Below are 19,643 nucleotides of genomic sequence, written 5' to 3'. Positions count from 1 at the left end.
AAGCCTTAGCAGAAGCTAGGAGGTGGTGGTGCATGCCTTTAATCCCAGCTCTTGGGAGGCAGAGCTAAGTGGATCTCTGTGTGTTCAAGGATACAGCCAACATGGAGACACACATCTTTAATCTCAATACCAACCATAGAAGACCTGGAAGTTTGTACAGACAGGCAGTGACTAGGAGGTCATGTGGTTGGGTTTACAACCAATGAGAAGGCAGAACAGAAACACTATAAAAAGACAGACACACAGGATGTAGGTCTCTTTTGGAGAGGTAGGACAGGAGCAGCAGTGAAGGGTAAGGTTTTTAGCTCTTAGCTATTGCTCTGACCTCTTGGCTTTCATCTCTGTATTGGCTCTGTGTTTCTTATTTAATAAGCCGGTTGGTTACATCTACATACTTCTTTCTCTTGCTTGGTAGTTTTGGTCTTTTTCTGTACTGTAACAAAATGTCATAGACTTGGAAATGTATAGAGAATAGAAGTTTACTTGCAGTCCAATGCTCTACCACTGAGCTGTCTTCCCAAATAGAAGTTTATTGGGTGCATAGTTCCGGAGGTTGGGAAGTCCAGTATCGTGGTGCCAGCATATGGAGAAGGCTTGTTGCTTTATTAAACTCACTAAAGAGCATTGCACAACGAGATAGAGCAATCCTTTCAGCTTATACATCCCATCTTCACAATTCCATCCAACATTAATTTCTTCCCAAAGGATGTACCTCCAAATACCATTACTGCGTGAGCTAGAAACTAGCCCCCAGCACAGGGCTTTGGGGAAAACATCCCAGCCACAGCTAACTTCCTGTCTTCAGTCCCCTCCTGCATGAAGTTATCAGCTCCCTTGCTTTCCTTGGTGTTTACAGGGAAGACGTCCACAGTCCCTGTCAGTGATCCTGTAGCACCCTAGATAGATGATGCCTCTCAACAGCTTAGCATCCACTCTTCGATCCGATCCTAGACTTACGACCATTCCCAGAGGAGTTTAGCTTTTTCTGTGAGCTAATGTTTCCAGTCTTACTTTGTATTTTTATATGTGACCTATCGATTCTTACTCACTCTGTCTCTGGTAAATAAATCCCCCTTGTTCTCATTCATTTACTTATTTTTAATTCCCCAAGTAGGAGGTAAACTTCCAGTTTGTTTTGGTAATTTCCCAGCAGTGGGAATGAGCGGTGGATGAAGAGACCCGGTTTGGGTCTGTTTCCTCTGTGGTTTAGACTCCCTGAGCTGCTGCTTAGCTCAGCCAATGAGCTGGCAGCCATCCCTTCCAGACACGAGTGGCAGGCTGTAAGGGAAGATCAGGGTGGCAGGGCTTGATTTGTCATGGAGGGCAATGCTACAACAGCCCCATCGGCCTCACCTGGGAACCTGTTAGAAACAAGAATTACCTGGTCTCATCCAAGATCTCCTAACTCACCAGCTCCGAGGATGGGGCTCAGCACAGACCTTTATATTTCCAGATTTCTGATGTGCTCAAGATGGAGAATCACTGGGCTTAGGGTTTTCAGGGCTGTGTCTTCAGGGTTGGGTGGTATGCTCCCTTCTAATGGAAGCCTTGCATTAACATCTTTTCAGGGAGGCAGGACGCCAAAGGAGAGAGGGATTTTGGACTGCACTGTGAAGACTTAGTAATATTTACTTATTCTTAAACATGGCAGGAAACAAAGAGCCCAGGCCTGGTGTGCAGGATCCAGAGCGAGAACTCACCTGCGTCATGCTGAACACTGTGGTCACACTTCTACAAGGCTCTGTCCGCAATGCAGGTAACGATAGTACCAACCTTGTCCGGTCCATCTTCAACCAAATACAAACTATGAGTGCTCAAAGGCAATATTCAAGGAATAGTCAGTACCAACATGATGGCCAATGTCCATGTGCTGGTTGATACTTAGTGGCCATCTGTAAAATACACACCATGGGTGACACTTCTTAATATTTTATAATGAAGATGATGAGCAAAGATGCTTAATGTAGCATTTTCTAAATTAATGTGGTCATAAAAAACTTATTTCACTTCTTTTTAAGCAAAATGCATTGGTACCCTACTTTATTGAATAGAGATGCTTTTTAAAAAATAAACCACAGTGTAAAACACTGAGCAAATTAATTTTTTAAAGAAATATAATTTGAGACAGGTGGTGGTGGTGCATGGCTTTAATCCCAGCACTGGGACTCAGAGGTAGGTGGATCCCTGTGAGTTCAAGGCCAGCTGATCTACAGAATGAGTTCTAGGACAGCCAGGGTGTAATAAATCTTTTTTGTTGGCCCACCAGCTCCCCAATAATGGCACAGAGACTTCTTATTAGCTATGAAAGCTTGGTCTTAGTTTAGGCTCGTTCCCATGGCTTGTTCCATGTCTCACTGGTATTTTTCTGCATCTGGATTCATCTCCTCCTCCTCTCTCTCTCCCCAGAAATCCTGCCTATCTTCTCCTGCCTAGTTATTGGCCATAGAGCTCTTTATTAAACCAATGAAAAAGCTCCTTGGCAAAGACACATCTTCAGACTGTACAAAAAGATTATCCCACAGCACCAAGGATACATAGAGAAACTCTATCTTGAAAAAACAATCAAACAACACACACACACACACACACACACACACACACACACGCACGCACGCACGCACGCATGCACACACGCACGAACGCACAAACACATATGTTCCCCTGCCCAAAGATAAATTCAGCAATTCTATTTGTCTCTGTTTTTGTTTTGGTTGTTTTGTTTTAGTTTTCACTGATCATGTGGCTTTCATGTTTTTCTTTTAAAAAAGCTTCCTTTCTGTATATCAGTACATGACATGAAGCAGCTGTGCCGATTCCTGTCAACAGTCTTGGTGATTTAGATACCAGGGCCACTGGAGCCCTCACAGAGTGACTCCACTGGATAGCCTGTTATTTCATTCTAGAGGGAGATGTGTCCCAGAAGCACTGGTTAGAATCACATTTCTAGGGGGACTCTCAGACATTTGGTTGGTAGTAGAGCAGGTAGGTCTCAGGAAACTGGGTTTAAAAGGCCTCCCAGCATGATTTCCACTTAGAGGGAATGTGGCTGTGATTTGAATGTCCTAATTTGAAGCATTCAAATCCTCATTAAGCTCTTTGGTCAAGTCAATGCTGAGTCTTTATCCCATGAGAATGAATCTGAATGCCAGTCCTGGGCAAGAAAAGTTTGAGATTGCCTGTAAACCTGTAAACAAAAACATACCACAGTTAGATTTCATTTTCAAAGAATAATTAAAAACACTGAAAAAAGAATCCTGGCAGAAAGGATAAAGAGTTGGTGTAGGTCCTAGATTAGGGAATGAAGGTAAATCAATGGAGAGTGGACTACACAAGGATTGTATTACTTATCTCCCCTATCTTGAACTTCCTCCTATGGGAAGGTGTTGACCAAATAATTACCACTCTCTCAAAATAGAATCCTCACTGGTGAAGAATATGGTGTTTCTTCTTAATTCTCAGTACCAAAGTTTCTCTTTCCCATTAGTCCATTATGGGTGTGGATTATAAAACATAAAAGTATTTACTAGAGGGACAAAGAGAGAATAGAGTGTAATGGACTTGGGAAGTTGAAAGAAGAAGCCTTCCCCATGATGGAATTGCAGTGCCAAGGTCTGCCTTTGTCCTGTCTGTCTTGTTCCCAGTTGTCCTGAAAGATCATGGCATGGTGCCCTTTATCAAGATCTTCCTGGACGATGAGTGCTACCGAGGGGCCTCGCTCAGCATCCTGGAGCAGCTGTCAGTCATCAATGCAGAGGAGTACATGAGCATCATTGTAGGTGCCTTGTGTTCATCCACTCAGGGTGAGCTGCAGCTGAAGCTGGATCTTCTCAAAGTGAGTCAAGTCCTCCTTTGTAATTGGCTTTCTCATGTCTCTGCACCAAGTGATTCACCTTTGTGCATTGCTTCATTGTGTTGGGTAGGCAGGTAGTTGTGATAGGCAGTTTAAGCTGCTATAATAAATAAGTCTAATGTACATAGCTACCTGACACAAAAATTTCTTGAGACAAGGCCTCATGTAGCTCAGGTTGGCATCAGACTCATTATGTAGTCAAGGATTACCTTGAACTCCTGATTCTTCTGCCTCCACCTTCCAAGTGCTGGGATTCCAGTTGTGCACCCCCAAATCTGGCCTTAAATGTGTTTGTATGGAAAATCAATGAATACTTGGGATTGCAATTCAGGAACAGCTGTCACTGGGGCACTTAATTCAGGTGCAAGATAAGGGAAGACAGGCTAGAGGGAATGGCATAAGACATACTCATTCTAGCTGGAATTAGCATACTCTAACTTCTTTCCAGTTTTCTTTGGACAGACTTTTGAGCAGGACTCAATTTAGCTGCAAGGGGTGATGGGAAATGTAGTCCTTGGTCAGGCAGCAACTTCCCAGCACCACTTTATATCATGAAAGTAAGGTGTGAATCAGTGGTGGCCTGACAGATGCTCTGCTGACTCCATTTACCAGTGACCAGGTCTGGCGAGAGTGTTGGGGACACACATTAGAATGAGATAACCCTTGCTATCTGGGAGTTTAAGGAGCAATGCTCATAATACAAGAGTGCTGGTCACACCTCAGGGAAGGTGTGGGTGCTCTGGGTAGATACCTGGGGGAGAGGGGTCTCACAGAGGAGAGGGTGTGAGCTGGAAAAGACGCTCAAGAGAGCCAGAGGTGTAGGGGCAGGGATGCAAACGGACATGCATGTCTGGGTTATTACATGTGTCTAGCAGCAAGAAGCATTTATTTTTGTAATATGGCCAATAATTATCAATTGTCTTAAAGTAGTTCAAGAAATACATACTATGTTGATTTAACATCCTTTTATAATTTTTTTTGCTGTTTTTTCATTTGTTCTTTTGTGGCCTATGCCTTTTAAAAATTCTTTTTTGGGGCTGGTATGGTGGTGCATTCCTTTAATCCCAGCACTCAGGTGCAGAGGCAGATAAACCTCTATGAATTCAAGGCTGGTCTGATCTATACAGAGAGGTCAAGGCAAGCCAGAGCTATAAATACACTGAGTTTCTAAAACAAAACAAAACACAAAAACAAAACAAAACAAAATAAAATAAAAATCAACCTTTTTATTTTTAAATTTTACTTATTTCATTTTTTGTCTTTTCAGTTGTGAGCCTGAGAGCCTCTAATGGCTGAGAGGTCAACTGGTAATTTTTTAAAAATTCTCTTTGTTTTATGGTGTTTGAGGGAAGGGACATAAATGTAAATACTCCCCTGGAGAGTTAAGCAGAACTTGTTGCCTCTGTGTGTGACAAGACCCAAAAGAAACACATTCTTGTTTCCCAAACTTGTCATAGTTGGTGACTGAGGAACTTTAAGAAAAATACAAAATTTCCCTGACATAGCAACCTCGCTGGCTTACTATGGTTCTCTCTCTGCTGTCCTTTTTAACGTGGGGAGTGTGGTGTTTGGGTCTTTGTGTCTAGTTCTCTGCGGAGTCCACGACAGGCATGGAGGGGGTCATTCCTGCTGTCACATGGCCTACCCTGAACTACTAGGCGCTTAAGGCATCCCAAAAGGCTCAAGGCAGAACGACATCATGATCACAATTATGAATTTCATGGATGATAAGAACTCATCATTATTTAATTACAGGGCAGATAATGAGTGAAAGGGATTACTAATAAACAACAAAAAAAGGAAAGATAAATGTCTTGAAAGACACATGAATGCCATAATGATGTGAGCTAAGACAAAAAAATTAATGAGGGCTGGGATGAAGCTCTGGGGTAGAGGCCTTGCCCAGCAGCAGGGAGGCACTGGGATCCAGCAGCTAGCACAGAGAAGGGCAAAAGCTTCACTGAAATGTATTGCTGAGAAAACCTGAGGTTGGTATGGGCTGCTTCCCTCCCGTTTGAAGCAGAAGCATCCAGAGGGCTTCCAAGACTACTATCACTCAGACGGTCAGCCCAGCAACAGAGCATGGAGAGACCGCTCCCTGTTGTCCAGCTTTCATTGGCTGGATTTGTGTGTTCTGATAGGAACAGGGAAGGTAGGAACTCAGCCAGGACTTCGGTTTTTCATTGGGTGAAAACTTATTTCTGAAATGTTCATAGTGAAATCCAAACAGACCCAGAGAGAAGAGAGCTCCGCTCTGTGCTGGGAAACAGACAGGAGCTTCCATCCGATGTGGAGAAGAGTACTCTGTCTTGCTCACAGCGAGTTCATCTCGTTTACTCTGCCGCCCAGAGGCATCTTATTGGAGTGCTAGCCCCTGGATAATAGGATGGAACTTCTAGAATTAGCAATGCAAAGCCATTATGGTGTTTTACAGATTCAATATAATTTCAGAATCACAGCATCAAGAGAGTTCATAAGGAATGAGCCCTCTGTGAGCTTATTTAACAAAGTCAGAGCCCACAGGCTCTCCTCCCGCCTTCTCCTTATTCCAAGGCTCTGCTGGGTAGTTAGGAGGCCTCAGGAGCTGCCGTCGCCCTCCATGGACTAGGACTGCTACACATTGCAGTTCAGTGGGTGGTAGAGAGGGCTGGGTCCCCGGAGCCTAGTCCAGATTCGGAGTACATGAGTAGTAGCTAGTGAATGTTCCCTGGAATCTGATGTGGGATCTATGATTGTTTTTAAATCATCTGAGAACCCTTTGCAACTTCACAAACATCTATATGAAATGAGCTTTCTCTGGCTGGATTGCCATTTCAGAAGCTGAAGGCTGGCTGTGCCCAGGGGATAGGGTTTCCAGAGAGGATCAGATAGAGGATGAGCAGGACTCATCTTGGAGTGTTGGGACCCAAGGCAAGGAGGCACCCAGTGAGGCTGCCATTTCTGGAGGGCAGTCACATCCCACATATGGAGAAGGCCATGTCAAGGCAGATGCTTTCAGAATCCAGTGGCACTTCTGTACCAACACCAAAGCTGTGTGACTACACCACCGATTTTGGCAAAGGATAACAGAGTTAAAGGATAATATAAGCAAATGAATTTCCTCCCTGTGGCCAGGGGGACTGTGATTGGGTTATACACAAATTCAGATTGATTTGCTAATATACATTTAGCTGTTCAACTCAGAGCTTAATCACATTATCTCACCAGTCTTCCAGCATGACACATGGAAAATTATGAGGAATAACAAATAATAGGATGTGAAATAAATCCTGTTAGTCCTAACACAGTTAGCGCTGTGCAGCAGACATCCATTTTATAGATTTGGGCTAGAGGAATACTAACTCAGAGCCGATGACATGGTAACTGAGTTAAGAATGAGAAAATGCGCTTAAGGCTGACCTTTCTTGAAATGTGTCAACCCTGCCCTGATTACTTTGACTTCTGTTGATTCAATTTATTCCTTTCTGCAGACTTGGACCCCTATGTGATGCATTATCATGCAAAGTTGAATGACAGTAATGGAGGTCCCTCCGCCTAGGCCCCCAGCTCCTGACAAATCATTTCCCGAAGTCCCGAAATATTTATTTGCCTTTATGATAGAAATGTTTCTCTTTAGTTGCTATGAAATTAAGCCTTTGTAATTGGATTTTGGACTCTTTACTTTATGACTCTGCAAATATGAAATTAACCCCATCCCAAGAAATAATAGAGCAGTCTACATTCTAATGAGATTACCCCCATTTTAGATAATGACCTGGAATTTAATAAATCGAACAAAGCAACAATTAAGGGCAGCCATTTCTCCTCCCCCTCCCAACCAGAGGAAAGAAAGTAGCCATCTAGGTGACACCCACTGAGAGACACAGATCCTGGGGGAAGATTATTGTTGGATTGATTCTGCTTTCAAATATCTGTTCTCACCACTCTTGGAAGGATAGATGGAACTCTTCTTAGCCATGTCTGGCATACGGTTGGACTACTGGAATTTGCTTCTTCTGGGGCCAGGGACCAGTGCTCAGACAATTAACCACCATCTATTAAGTCTTCCTATTTAATCATTCCCCCTCTTTGCATTGGCTTTGGCCTGTGTCACGTGACAAATTAAAGGGCTTTCTTCTTTCCGTTTGCTTGAGGCCAACCTCCTGGTGCTCATGAGCCACGAGAAGCTCTCATGGAAATATAGACTTTTAGATGTCAGCGTTTATAAGGCTTTCTAATTAATGTCTTGGTGACTGGCTTATGTTTCCATGGCATATATCACATGACCAGGCACAAGACCAGTCTCAAATAAGGAGATTTTTACAGACTGATTTCCATGCTCAGACTGCTGTGTGGATTATCATTTAGAAGGAAGAGGCTTAAACTATTACCCACTTCATAGTTGAGTGAGTTCCCTGTTTAGTTCAAGAAATGCTTCTTAGTTGGGAGTGAGTTGCTCATGCCAATCAGGATTTCCAGAAATAATGGCAGGTAGCTGTGACCCTGTCTAAACAGACAAGGGCCTTGCCCAGTCAGTGTGTACCATGAGCTTTCACATTTCCTAAGCACTGCTCTTCTGGAGGAACCTTGCTCTGACCACATACATGCTTGTCTTGAAGGACTGGTCTGGGTCTTTGTTTTCGAGTACCCAGGTTTCCCTGTCTATTGACTTCCATCTGTCAAGCTTTGGGTATCATCCTAAGCCATGTCATTAAGTGGTGGCTCTTAGCCCAAAGTGAGAGTCTCTTTCATTTTTGCCTTGAATCATATCTCAAGCCTCCCAGCATTGATTCTGAACTGTATTCCTTTTCTTGATTCAGTACAGCATTAACCTTCTAAAAGAATAAAGTACCTCAAACCTCTCTCCATGGTCTACTACACAAAGGCCAGCTGCTATCCAAAACCATGCTGGAGATGGCGTCCTGTCTCAGATGAGCTCCAGTGCTTCCTGTCTTTGAGGTCAATGCCAGGACTGTAGGCTTTAAGTATTTCTGTAAACTTGTCCATACCTACTTCATTCCCTCCCTCCTCGCCTCCCTCTCTCTCCCCCTCTTTCTTCTCATTCTCCTTCCCATCCATGTGTGGACTATCTATTATACACCACATACTATGGGCAGTGAATGTATTTTGTAAGTGCTCTGTGAAGGTTTGATTTTAGAGAGAAGTACATTTTCCTATAGACGGCTCAGCCAATTGGAGGGTGGTAGGTTTTGTGTATACTCTGACCATTTGAGCTGCACTTCCCACACAGGGTCTAGACTGTCTGGTAGCCATGTATCTTGTTCCACGGAAGGTTTGTACTCCCTTCTGGAAATCCTCATCTTTACAGCCTGCTGCTGAATAGATTGCCTTTACTCTCTCGCTCCTCATGTGGCAGAGCCCTGCTGCTCGAATGGAGAGGGAGATAAAGGATAATAAGCTGAAGTTTTACAGTGTCACTGTGTGTCTCCTGCACATTGGAGAGATGTCACATTCCTCACATAGAGAATTAAATGCAGCTGAATTCTCTCAGGGTGAGCAAGTCTGGTGTGGTTCCTTATCAAATGGAGCCCCAGTTTGTTGGCAAGCCGAGACAACCCCCCAGCAGTTGTGTGTGTGTGTGTGTGTGTGTGTGTGTGTGTGTGTAAGAGTTTGTTCTTAGGATGGGGTGAGGACTGTGGGCAGGGGGTCAAAACTCTCAACCTTCCCAATACTGTAACCCTTTACCACAGTTCCTCATGCTGTGGTGACCCCCCAAGCATAAAATTATTTCTTTGCTACTTTATAACTTTAATTTTGCTACTGCCATGAACTATAATGCAAATATCTGATATTCGACCCCCCAGAGGGGTCTTGACCCACAGATTGAGAACCACTGTTGGGGAACTATGTTTACATAAAGATGCTAGCAGGTAGAACGCCCTGTAAAGACCACCCTTTGAGAAAAGGCACACACGGACAACCTCAAATAACAACCAAAAAGAACAGGACTGACATCCCAATGTTTAAGAACTGTCCATCTAGCTTACCTAGTTCCTGGTGTCCACGACTCACAGGGCTGAGCCTGGATGTGGCCTTGACCTGTCCGCTGGATTTCACTCATTTTTATTTGCTTCTTTCAGTCTCTACTCCGGATCCTGGAGACCCCCAAGGGCCATGCTGCGTTCCGAGTCTCCAGTGGCTTCAATGGACTGCTGTCCCTGCTTTCCGATCTGGAAGGGTCCCTCCAAGTGCCTGCGGTGCCAACATGGGGTGCTGTGTCCCCCAGGCAGACCCTGGAGCTGGTGTTGCATACCCTTTGTGTGGTGTCTGCTGCCCTGCACTTGGACCCGGTCAATGGGCACTTCTTCAGGAGCAATGGGCTCTTTGAGAAACTGGCCGAGGACCTCTGTCTGCTGGGCTGTTTTGGAGCCCCAGAGGAGGAAGGGGCCCACCAGCTCTCCTCACCGGACATGAAGGCCAGGCCCTTCGTGGATTTGCTGAGCTGTGCCTTTTCCTCCAGCTGCCCATTCCCACCCAGGGTGCAGAACTGCCTGCAGATCCTCAGCTTCCTAGACAGCATGGCCAGTGGCACCCTCCACCTCCGCACGGACCTGATGGAGCCGGCCAGTGCTGGGCAGGAGCCTTCTGTGGATGCTCAAAAGGGAGATACCAGTGGCCGCCAAGGCCAACTCAAGCAGTGGCCGGACCTGGAGGAGAGGTTAGCACTGGACTGACTGCTTCTGCTGTGGGTCACCAGTGTGTCTGGGACCAATTCCTTTCTTATACAGTTGTCCCTGTGGGTACAATGGGTAAGCAGGCCACAGTACAGACTGGGTGTGCTAGAGAGTTGTCAGACTTCTAAGTCCCTTAGAGGATTCCAAGTTCCTCATAGCAAATCTGACTTGAGTCAGCATAGGGCTGGAGGAATCTGCTGGTTTGGACAAGAGCCTGCAAGGCTTCTGGACCCCTAGAAGGCAAGAGCAGGCCTCTATGGAGACAGACTTCCTCCTCTGGGATCCTCTGTGCTCCTGGGAGTTATGGGTACTTATGTGGGGTCTTCCTGAGTGTGAGGTGACCTGGGCCTCTGTGGCCTTGTTTCCCTCCCAGAGTACTGCCTGGGGCTTGGGTGAGCTTTTCAGATTGTTGGCGCACAAACCACAGGGTCCAACCACAGGGCTCTTTCTTGTGTGTTACTTCCATTTTTTTTTCCTAGCAAAATATCCTCTCCACAGGCTCAGACTTTTGCAAAGACATTTAACTGTAGAACGTAGTTCCTCTAAAGCAAGGACTGTGAGGACCCATCCCCACCCATTCTGAATATTACTTTAAAAATTCTTTTTCAGTGTGCAAAATATATCGTAGTTTACTTATTTTTATTATTAAAAATATTTTTAGTGATGTAAATTCACTGCACACAGAATTAGGTTCTACAAAGAGCGGTTCTTTCATACATATCACGTAGGTCATCCTTTATCCCAGTCTCCTTCACCACCCTAGGGACGCTGTCCCTTGTCCCTTTCTCCATGGCCGCCTTCATTCCTCCAGTATCCGTTTTGTGTTTTACATGTCTTTAAGGAATTCTAGGACCCATGAATTAGAGAAAACACACTTTGTCTTTCTGTGTATGGCTAAGACCATAACATCGGCAGTCGATGTCCTCTTTCATTCTACACAAGCAACAAAGACAAAAGTCACATTGATACCGTGGTGACACTACAGTTTGTCCGGAGAAGGTCCCCATTTTCCAGAGGCCAGAGGGATGCGTGTTGTCTCCATATACTGAGACAATTATAAGACATCTTTGTTTCAAGGATAATTTCGTCTATTTATGGGTTTTCTGTTTCTAATCCTGCATCTTGTCTGTGGCCATACCATCCTGAACGTACCCGGTCATGTCTAATATTGCATCTCTGTGCCAACCAAGATGTTCCCAGTACATTGATTGTCACACCTGAGTTGCTGACTTTAGGAAGGATTTTACATCTGTGTTCATGAGAGCATTTGGTTTTTCTTGGCGGTTTTTACTGTTCAGTGTATGCTATCCAGGCAGGAGTTGGACTGTCATCTGTTCTCTGGTAGAGGTAGTGTAAAAACCACTTCTAGACTTGGGATTTATGCTAGGGTTCCCCACTAAGCCTCTGTGAGCCTGGTGTTTTCTTGTGAGAACAATGCTTATTGTGGAACAAATTTCTATTTATTTTGAACTTACCAAGGTAAGTTATTGCTCAAGATCACCCCCATTTCATTTACCTAAGTTTCAATTTATTGGGAAAGGCTGCTCTTTTTTTTCTTTCAAGAGGGGAGGGGCATGCATTTACTATGTTGCCCAGGCTAGCCTCAAACTTTTGGATTCAAGAGATCCCCTTACCTCAGCCTTGTGAGTAGCCAGGAATTGCGGTGTGCCAGCAGACCCTGTTGTCTTCTTAGCATTTGTCTCCTGCTGGGTTGTCCCCAGCTCACCCTGAGTGTCCAGCGTTGTGATCTCCTTGGTGCTCTCTCCTGCAGCATTCTGGCCAGAGGCTTGTTTTTAATTTGTCATTTGAACTGCTTTTGACATTTTCTGTTTCTCTTACCTGAATGTTTTATTTTCTTCTGATTTGTCATCGTTTTCTCCTTTGGGGCTCATTCTGGAATCTTTTTCTTTTCCTGGATCATTATGATTCATCACAGTCTTCTTTTAAATCCATGCATTTCTCTGTGTCCTTTTGTATTCAATAAGCTGATGTTACATTGCTATACAGCTCTGTGTTTTCCGCCTTCCATGGAATTTGTGCTGGGTGTTGCAATGTTGCAGACCAGCCCTGCTCATCCTTTGCTGTTCACTGCTACCTCCAAAGCCATCAAGGTGATAAATTTCCATAAATACTCCACATGGACCTGGAAAGAATGCACATCTTCTAATTGTTAGAACAATGTTCAATTTTTGACCATTGGATCAAATTTGTAATTGTTTTCCCATACCATTAAATGGCTAAGTCAGTTTGGGGTGTCACTTGTCAAGAAAGATACATTAAAAACCACTATAATAGAGCATATGTATCTACTAATGTTTTAATTTATTTTTGACTTGCATACAAAGTAACATGTTTCTTTATGGCGATTTCATATATAATTTACTTTTGGCTGATTCTCCTCCCCCATCTCTCTCCCCATCTCCCTGGTCCACCTCTCTCCCCAGCTCCCTGGCTCTTCTCTCTCCCCAGCTCTCTTCCCATCTCCCTAGCCCATCTCTATACCTTCTCTATACATTCTCATCCCCAACCTTCACATCTCATGTGTACCACAACTTTCCCCACCCCCTCCCTGAAACTCTCCTGCCCATCTCACAGACTTTCCTAGTTTCCTGGTCTCTACTCACACACACACACACACACACACACACACACACACACACACACACACACACACACAGTCTCAGAAGCATTTATCTTTTGAGCCTTGCTTACCATACTTAAAATATTTTCCATCCACTCATTTTCCTGAAACTTTCACTTTTCTTTATGACTGAATAGAATTCCATTGTGCACATGTATCATGTCATTTTCCATTCATCTGTTGGTGGAAGTCTAGACTGCTGTAATTTCCTTGCTGTGGTGAATAAAGCAACAGTAAACATGGATGTGGTAGCATCTCTGTGGCAGGACAAAGTCCTTTGGGAATATGCATAAGAGTGTTATAGCTTAGTTTTAGGATAGTTCTATTGGTTGTGTTTTGAGAAGACTCTGAATCGATTTCCATAGTGGTTGTACAAGCTTGCATTCCTGCACGCAATGATTAAAAGTCCATTTCCCTTTCAATAGTTGCCAGCATTTGTTATGAGTTTTTGTTGTTGTTGTTGTTTTGTTTTTCGAGACAGGGTTTCTTTGTGTAGCTTTGTGCCTTTCCTGGATCTTACTCTGTAGACCAGGCTGGCCTCGAACTCACAAAGATCCGCCTGTCTCTGCCTCCTGAGTGCTGGGGTTAAAGGCATGTGCCACCACTGCCCGTCTAGATGGAATCTTATAAAAGTTTTAATTTGCATTCCTTTAAAAGTTAAGGATGTTGAACACTTGAAAAGTTTGCTTACTGGCACTTTGTGCTTCTCCTTTTGAGAACTGTCTTTTCATCAGCTCATTTTATTGACTGGAAGTTTTGTTTCTTTATTTTTGAATTTTTACATTTCTTCATGTCTCCTGGTTACCAACCTCTGTCCAAATCATCTGGTAAAGACTTTCCTCCTGTTCTGTAGACTGCCATCTTTTCACTTCAATGACAGTCCCCTTTGCCATAGGGAAGTTCTTTAGTTAATAATCTCATTTGCCAGTTTTTGAAACTATTTCCTGTGCTACTAGAGTCCTGCTCAGAAAGTCTTGCCTGGACCTAGAGCATCTTTTCCTTTAGCAGTTTCATGTTTCAGGTCTTAAATTAAGACATTTAATTTTGAATTGATTGTTTTACAGGGTGAGTGATGTGGACGTAAGTTCATTCTCAGTCTTGTGAATATCCAGTATAAAATACAAAGAGGAAACTGGATATTTTGTTGTTTTGTATCTGACCTATTTTTCTTTGTATCTGAATAGCTGTGTTTTTTAATTTAATGTTTTCCATCTATTAGTATTTAGTGTATACCCTCTATGCTTAGTATTTTAGTGATTGCCTGAAGTAACTTAACAGGCCTTCTCAGTGTTTAAATCTTCATCACCTTTTGTATTATACAGAAAGAACCATAGAGATCTTAGCACTGCTGTACTGACTTGTACATTAGTGTTGATCTGTAGTTTATTTTCACTTTATTTCAGGTAACCTCTCAAATCTGTTGTCTATTGTTTTATTCAAAGTTTATTTAGACTTTCTACATATTTAGACTCTACATATCAGTTAGACTCTGCATTAGACGATATACTTCCCGTTCCCATTCTTCCTAGCACCTGCACCTTTTAATGTGGTATTATTTTGTTTCCCCATAGAACATCATTGGAGCTTTCCTTTCTTTAAGGTCTAATTGGGATGAACTCTCTTAAGTTTTATTAGTCTGAAAAAAATATACTAATTTTCTCCCTAATTGATGGAAGGTGATTTTGCTTGGTATATACTTTTGGACTAACAGTTTTTTTTTTCTTGGAACACAGAAAAGGTCCCCTTAGCTATTTATTTTAATTATGGCTATTAACCATTTGCTTTTCTTTGGAAAAAAATCTTTGCCAGTAAACAGAAAAAAAATTTTCAACTTACTTTGGATTCTTTAAAGATCTGCATCTTTCCTGTTCTGTAGTTTCACTTCATGGATGTGGGTGTGGATTATTCTAAAACTTCATTCTACTTGACGTCCATTGAAATTACTATATCTGAAAATTGAGGCTTATCATCAATCCTGCATGCAATTTTATTACCCTTTTCTAACCGTTTAAAAATATGCACTGCAGCCAGGTGGTGGTGACACATGCCTCTAATCCCAGTACTCGGGAGACAGAGGCATGTGGACCTCTGAGTTTGAGGCCAGGCTGGTCTACAGAGCGAGTTCCAGGACAGCCAGGGCTACACAGAGAAACTCTGTCTCATATACACAGGACATATATGCTATACGCATCACATACCACATCCACACAACACACACACCACACTCACATCATTGCACATTACAGAAGATAATTATCGGTGGAGGAGGGCGAGGAATGTGGCTCTGGGGTCCTTTCCCCCTCCTCACCCAAGGCTTTTCTCTGGAAGTCTGTGGACAGGATTGTGATGTGACGGGATGGGGAGTGAGAAGAGTCACTGTCTGTGGCTGTTCTAGAGCATGGTGTAGGGTGTATGTGTATGTGCTTATGCATATTCTCATGTCTGGCCACACACACTGATTTGGGGTCAGAGAATTACGTGGAGTGCCGCTTTCTCAGCCGCTCTTGTATACTGAAGCAGGGTCTTTTACTTTTACACAGAGTTCATTTGTCAGCTTATTCAGGGATCCCCTGTCTCTGCCTCCTGAGTGCTGTGATTGTAGGCGGGCAACATGGGGTCTGGGGATTCGAACTGCAGTCCACACTTACATGGGCTGCAAGCGCTTCACTCACGGAGCCCTCACCCCAGGCCCGGGTTATACATTGAACATCAGTTTAGGAAATGCCAGTGATTGACGTGAGTGTGATGGCTGAGCTGGGTGATGTTCCATCCGGAAGCCTCTGGTGGTTACCTGGCCCCCAGCTTTATCTGGAATCTCACAGTCATATCCCCTGCGGTGCTGCACACACCCCCTTTCCTCTACCCAGCGCCCTTCCTTCCTCACAGAGTGTCACCTGGACAATAGCTTCTTCTGTCTCATATCCCCACTTGGACGTCACACCCAGGAGCTCCCTCTGGCTCCCTGGCTCTTACCACAGACCCAGTCAGGTCCTGGTGTCAATCACTTGCAGAGAGATGCTTGAGAACGCAGCTCTGAAGTTGGGGTTTAGGACTCTGATTTCATTCTTTATTCATTTTTAAGATTGATTTGTTTTTAATCATGCACATGCGTGCGTGCGTGCGTGCGTGCGTGCGTGCGTGCGTGCGTGCGTGCGTGCGTGCGTGTGTGTGTGTGTGTGTGTGTGTGTGTGTGTGAGTGCAGGTGCCTATGCATGCCAGAGGCACAGGATCCCCTTGGCTGGAGTTACAGACAGTTGTAAACTACCTGACGTGGGTGCTGGGAACTGAACTCAGGACCTCTGCAGGAGTAGCAAGCGTTCTTACCTGCTGAGCCACCTCTCTAGCTCCAGAAACCAGATTTAAAAGTCCCTATCATAGTTGGTAAGCAAAGTAGAGTTGGGAACTTCTGACCATGGGGCTGTAAGTGTCTTCTCCTGTCAAAATACCTTATATATGTTGTAGTTTTTATTAAGGTTAAATTCACAGTTATCAAGTGAACAGTCCAGGGGTATTTCATGTATTCACAGTGTCAGGTGATGACTTCCTTTATATAGGTCCCAAATATTTTCATCATCTTTAAGTTATGCCCATATACCTACCTTCCTCTTTCCTTTCCTTAACCCTAGGGCAGCCCACAGTCTGTTTTCTGTCTCTGTGATTTTACCTGTTCTGGGTATGGGCCTTTCTTTCACACAGACTAATGTTTTTGAAGTTCATTTGTGTCGTAATGGGATGCAAAGTACTTATTCCTTCTTATTGGATGAATAAATACTATGCCATTGTGTGTACACTCCAAGGTTTGGTGATCCATGGAGGTGTTAGAGCACACTTAATTTCTTTCAGTTTTTGGCCATTGTGAACAGTGTTTCTGTGACTATTTACATATTTATATTTGAGTCCATATGTTCAATCTTTTGGTGATATACTTAGGATGAAATGCTTGGTCTGATGGTGATTCTCTGTTTAACTCTGAGGACCTGCCAACTGTCTTTCCCACGGCACCTGGGATGGTTCTATATCCCTGTCAGTGGTCTATGAGGGTTCTAACTCTCTGTATGCTTGCCAGTGTTTGTGCTCCCTTGGGAGAGCACAGCCATTCTAGCGTGTACAGCGGTCACTCAAAGCAATTTTGGTTTTGATTTCCCCAATGGCTAACTATGGTGAATATCTTTTCTGGTGTTTATTGGATATCTGTGTATTCTTTGGAGAAATGTCTATTTAAGACCATGTGCTGTTTTAAGTTGGGTAGAAACCTGGGCCAGGCGGTGGTGGCACACGCCTTTAATCCCAGCACTCGGGAGGCAGAGACAGGCGGATCTTGGTGAGTTCGAGGCCAGCCTGGGCTACCAAGTGAGTTCCAGGAAAGGCGCAAAGCTACACAGAGAAACCCTGTCTCGAAAAACAAAAAAACAAACAAACAAAAAAAAAAGTTGGGTAGAAACCACAGACTTTTTTGTTGAGTTGTGTGAGTTCTTTATTTATTGCAGACATTAGATCATTATCAAATATATTATTTGTAACTATCTTCTCCCATTCTATAGGTTGTCCTTTCATGTTTTAGTGATGACTTTTGATGTAAAAAATGTTTTAACTTTTGTCAAGACCTATGTTTGTTTTTCTTGTGGTTTTGTCAACATATGCTAGCATCCATGGCCGAATCCAAGGTCATGGAGATTTACCTTGATATTTTCTTCTAAAAGTTTTATGACTTCAATTCTTATGTTGTGTCATTGATCCATTTAAATTACCTTCTGCATATGGTGTGAAGCCGAGCATAACTCCTTTCTTTCACATGTGGCCATCCAGGTATCCCAGCACAATTTGTTCTGAGTCCATCCATGATGGGGGATGGTGCCCTTGTGAAAAATAAGCTGGCCATAGGTACTCAGGTTTATGTCCGGGCCTTTAAATCTGTCTCACTGTTCTCTGTCCTCATGCTGTCCCCACATTGTTTTGATCACTACAGCTTTGCTATAAGTTCTAAACTGAGCAAGTGTGAGCTATCCACCTTGGCTCTTCTCTTGTGAACAGTGATTTTGGTGCTTAGTGTCACTTTCGGTTCCCTGTTTGGCCCTCACCATTTGGCATGATAACCAAAGACTTTCCATAAGTACTTTTGTCGTGTTGAAGAAGGGTTCTTCTGTCCCTCACATTTCCAGCCTGAAATAGGGCGGGGGTTTGTCAAACGCTTTGTGTGCAGCAGTTGAGGTGATGGTGTTCTCCCAAGTGATATATTTTATCGATGAGTTTCCTGTGCTGAGCACTCTTGCATTTTTGGATCAAGTCCTGTTCGCCCTGGTGTATAGTCCTCAGTGTACGCTATAGGATATGCCTGTGTGCTGATGCTGTGGATGGGGGTGTGCATGTATGTTCATATAGGATATTGTTCTGTAGGTTGTTTGCGGTGTTGTCTTTATGTGGCTTTGGTGTCAGGTGATAATCAGGCTCTTCGCTGGTTCCTGAATATGCCAGGCATACTCCTGCTGTGGGGCCTTTGCCATGGCAGCACCATTTGCCTAAAATAACTTGTCCCTGGGTATCTGTACCCTCCTTCACCTGTCTCCAACAAAGCTCTTGGCTCTTTCGTCCCATCTTACAGTTTTCTCAATAGCAATTGCCATTTTCTTCAAATGATACAAGTTAATTATTCATTATTATGCTCTGCTAACTTTCTTGTCTGGGTCTGGAGTTAATTTCTTTGCCTCATTCATCTGTTCATTCGATCTCCATGTGAGCACTGACACTTTTAGAAAGCAGGACTCTGCAGTATTTCTCTGGCCCTTTGGCTCACTCATCGTCTTTTGTTCCTGATATTGAGAAGCTGTGAAGTTGTGGGGGTGTTGTTAGTGGCTTGTCTTCTTAACTTTTTGTTTGTTTCATTGTTAAGTTTTATGTGTCTGAGAGGATGAGAGTTTCCATTTTCCATTTGTCTGCTTGTTTCATGTTACAGGGATCTTCCTGGTGAAGAGTCTTCACTTGGCGTTATGTTCCTCACTCCTGTTGAGGACAGGGGGTAGGGAAGGCAAATGAATGTCAGATACAAAGATTTCACAGCAGTCATGATGCTAACCTGTAGCCAAAGACACGTGTGCATTTCAGGCGTGTCTCAGAGGAGGCACAGAGATAGCTGTGCTTGGGCACAGACTGGGAAAAATGGGTGTGCAGGTTTTAGAGGTAGTGGTATCAATGATTAAGTAGTGAAGTGAGAATGGGAAAGGAGGGGGAGGAGAGAGTAAAATATGAATGAAAGATATAGTATATGGGTTAGAGGTTTGAGGAGTGAATAAAGAGGGTATGGCAGAGCGGGTGCATGGAGACAAAGAAGTCATACAAACCTGTTCTGAGAAGTTCTAAGCTATTAGGAAACAAGCAAGCAAATGTATAGATGAGTGTACAAATTTGCAAAAGGGAAAGCATAATGAAATAGAAGCTATGATGGTACCAGGCGCTATTTCTTCTTAGGCTGGTTGATGCGGCC

General features: G+C 43.7%; 1 protein-coding gene across 3 annotated transcripts in view; it reads left to right on the top strand.

Moving 5' to 3' along the window:
- The window catches only part of Wdfy4 (WDFY family member 4), a 254,176-nt gene that overhangs the window by 43,597 nt on the left and 190,936 nt on the right, over positions 1–19,643 (top strand). For all 3 annotated transcript variants that reach the window (XM_006976744.4, XM_076544367.1, XM_076544368.1), the window contains 3 exons: positions 1,652–1,756; positions 3,642–3,832; positions 9,931–10,508. In XM_006976744.4, coding sequence (XP_006976806.1) covers positions 1,652–1,756; positions 3,642–3,832; positions 9,931–10,508 — 874 coding nt within the window. The remainder of the gene's footprint in view (positions 1–1,651; positions 1,757–3,641; positions 3,833–9,930; positions 10,509–19,643) is intronic.

This window comes from Peromyscus maniculatus, chromosome 9, assembly GCF_049852395.1.
Source record: "Peromyscus maniculatus bairdii isolate BWxNUB_F1_BW_parent chromosome 9, HU_Pman_BW_mat_3.1, whole genome shotgun sequence".
Classification (NCBI taxonomy): domain Eukaryota; kingdom Metazoa; phylum Chordata; class Mammalia; order Rodentia; family Cricetidae; genus Peromyscus; species Peromyscus maniculatus.
Note: the sequence above shows the minus strand (reverse complement) of the source record. Positions and strands in the feature narration are given on the sequence as shown.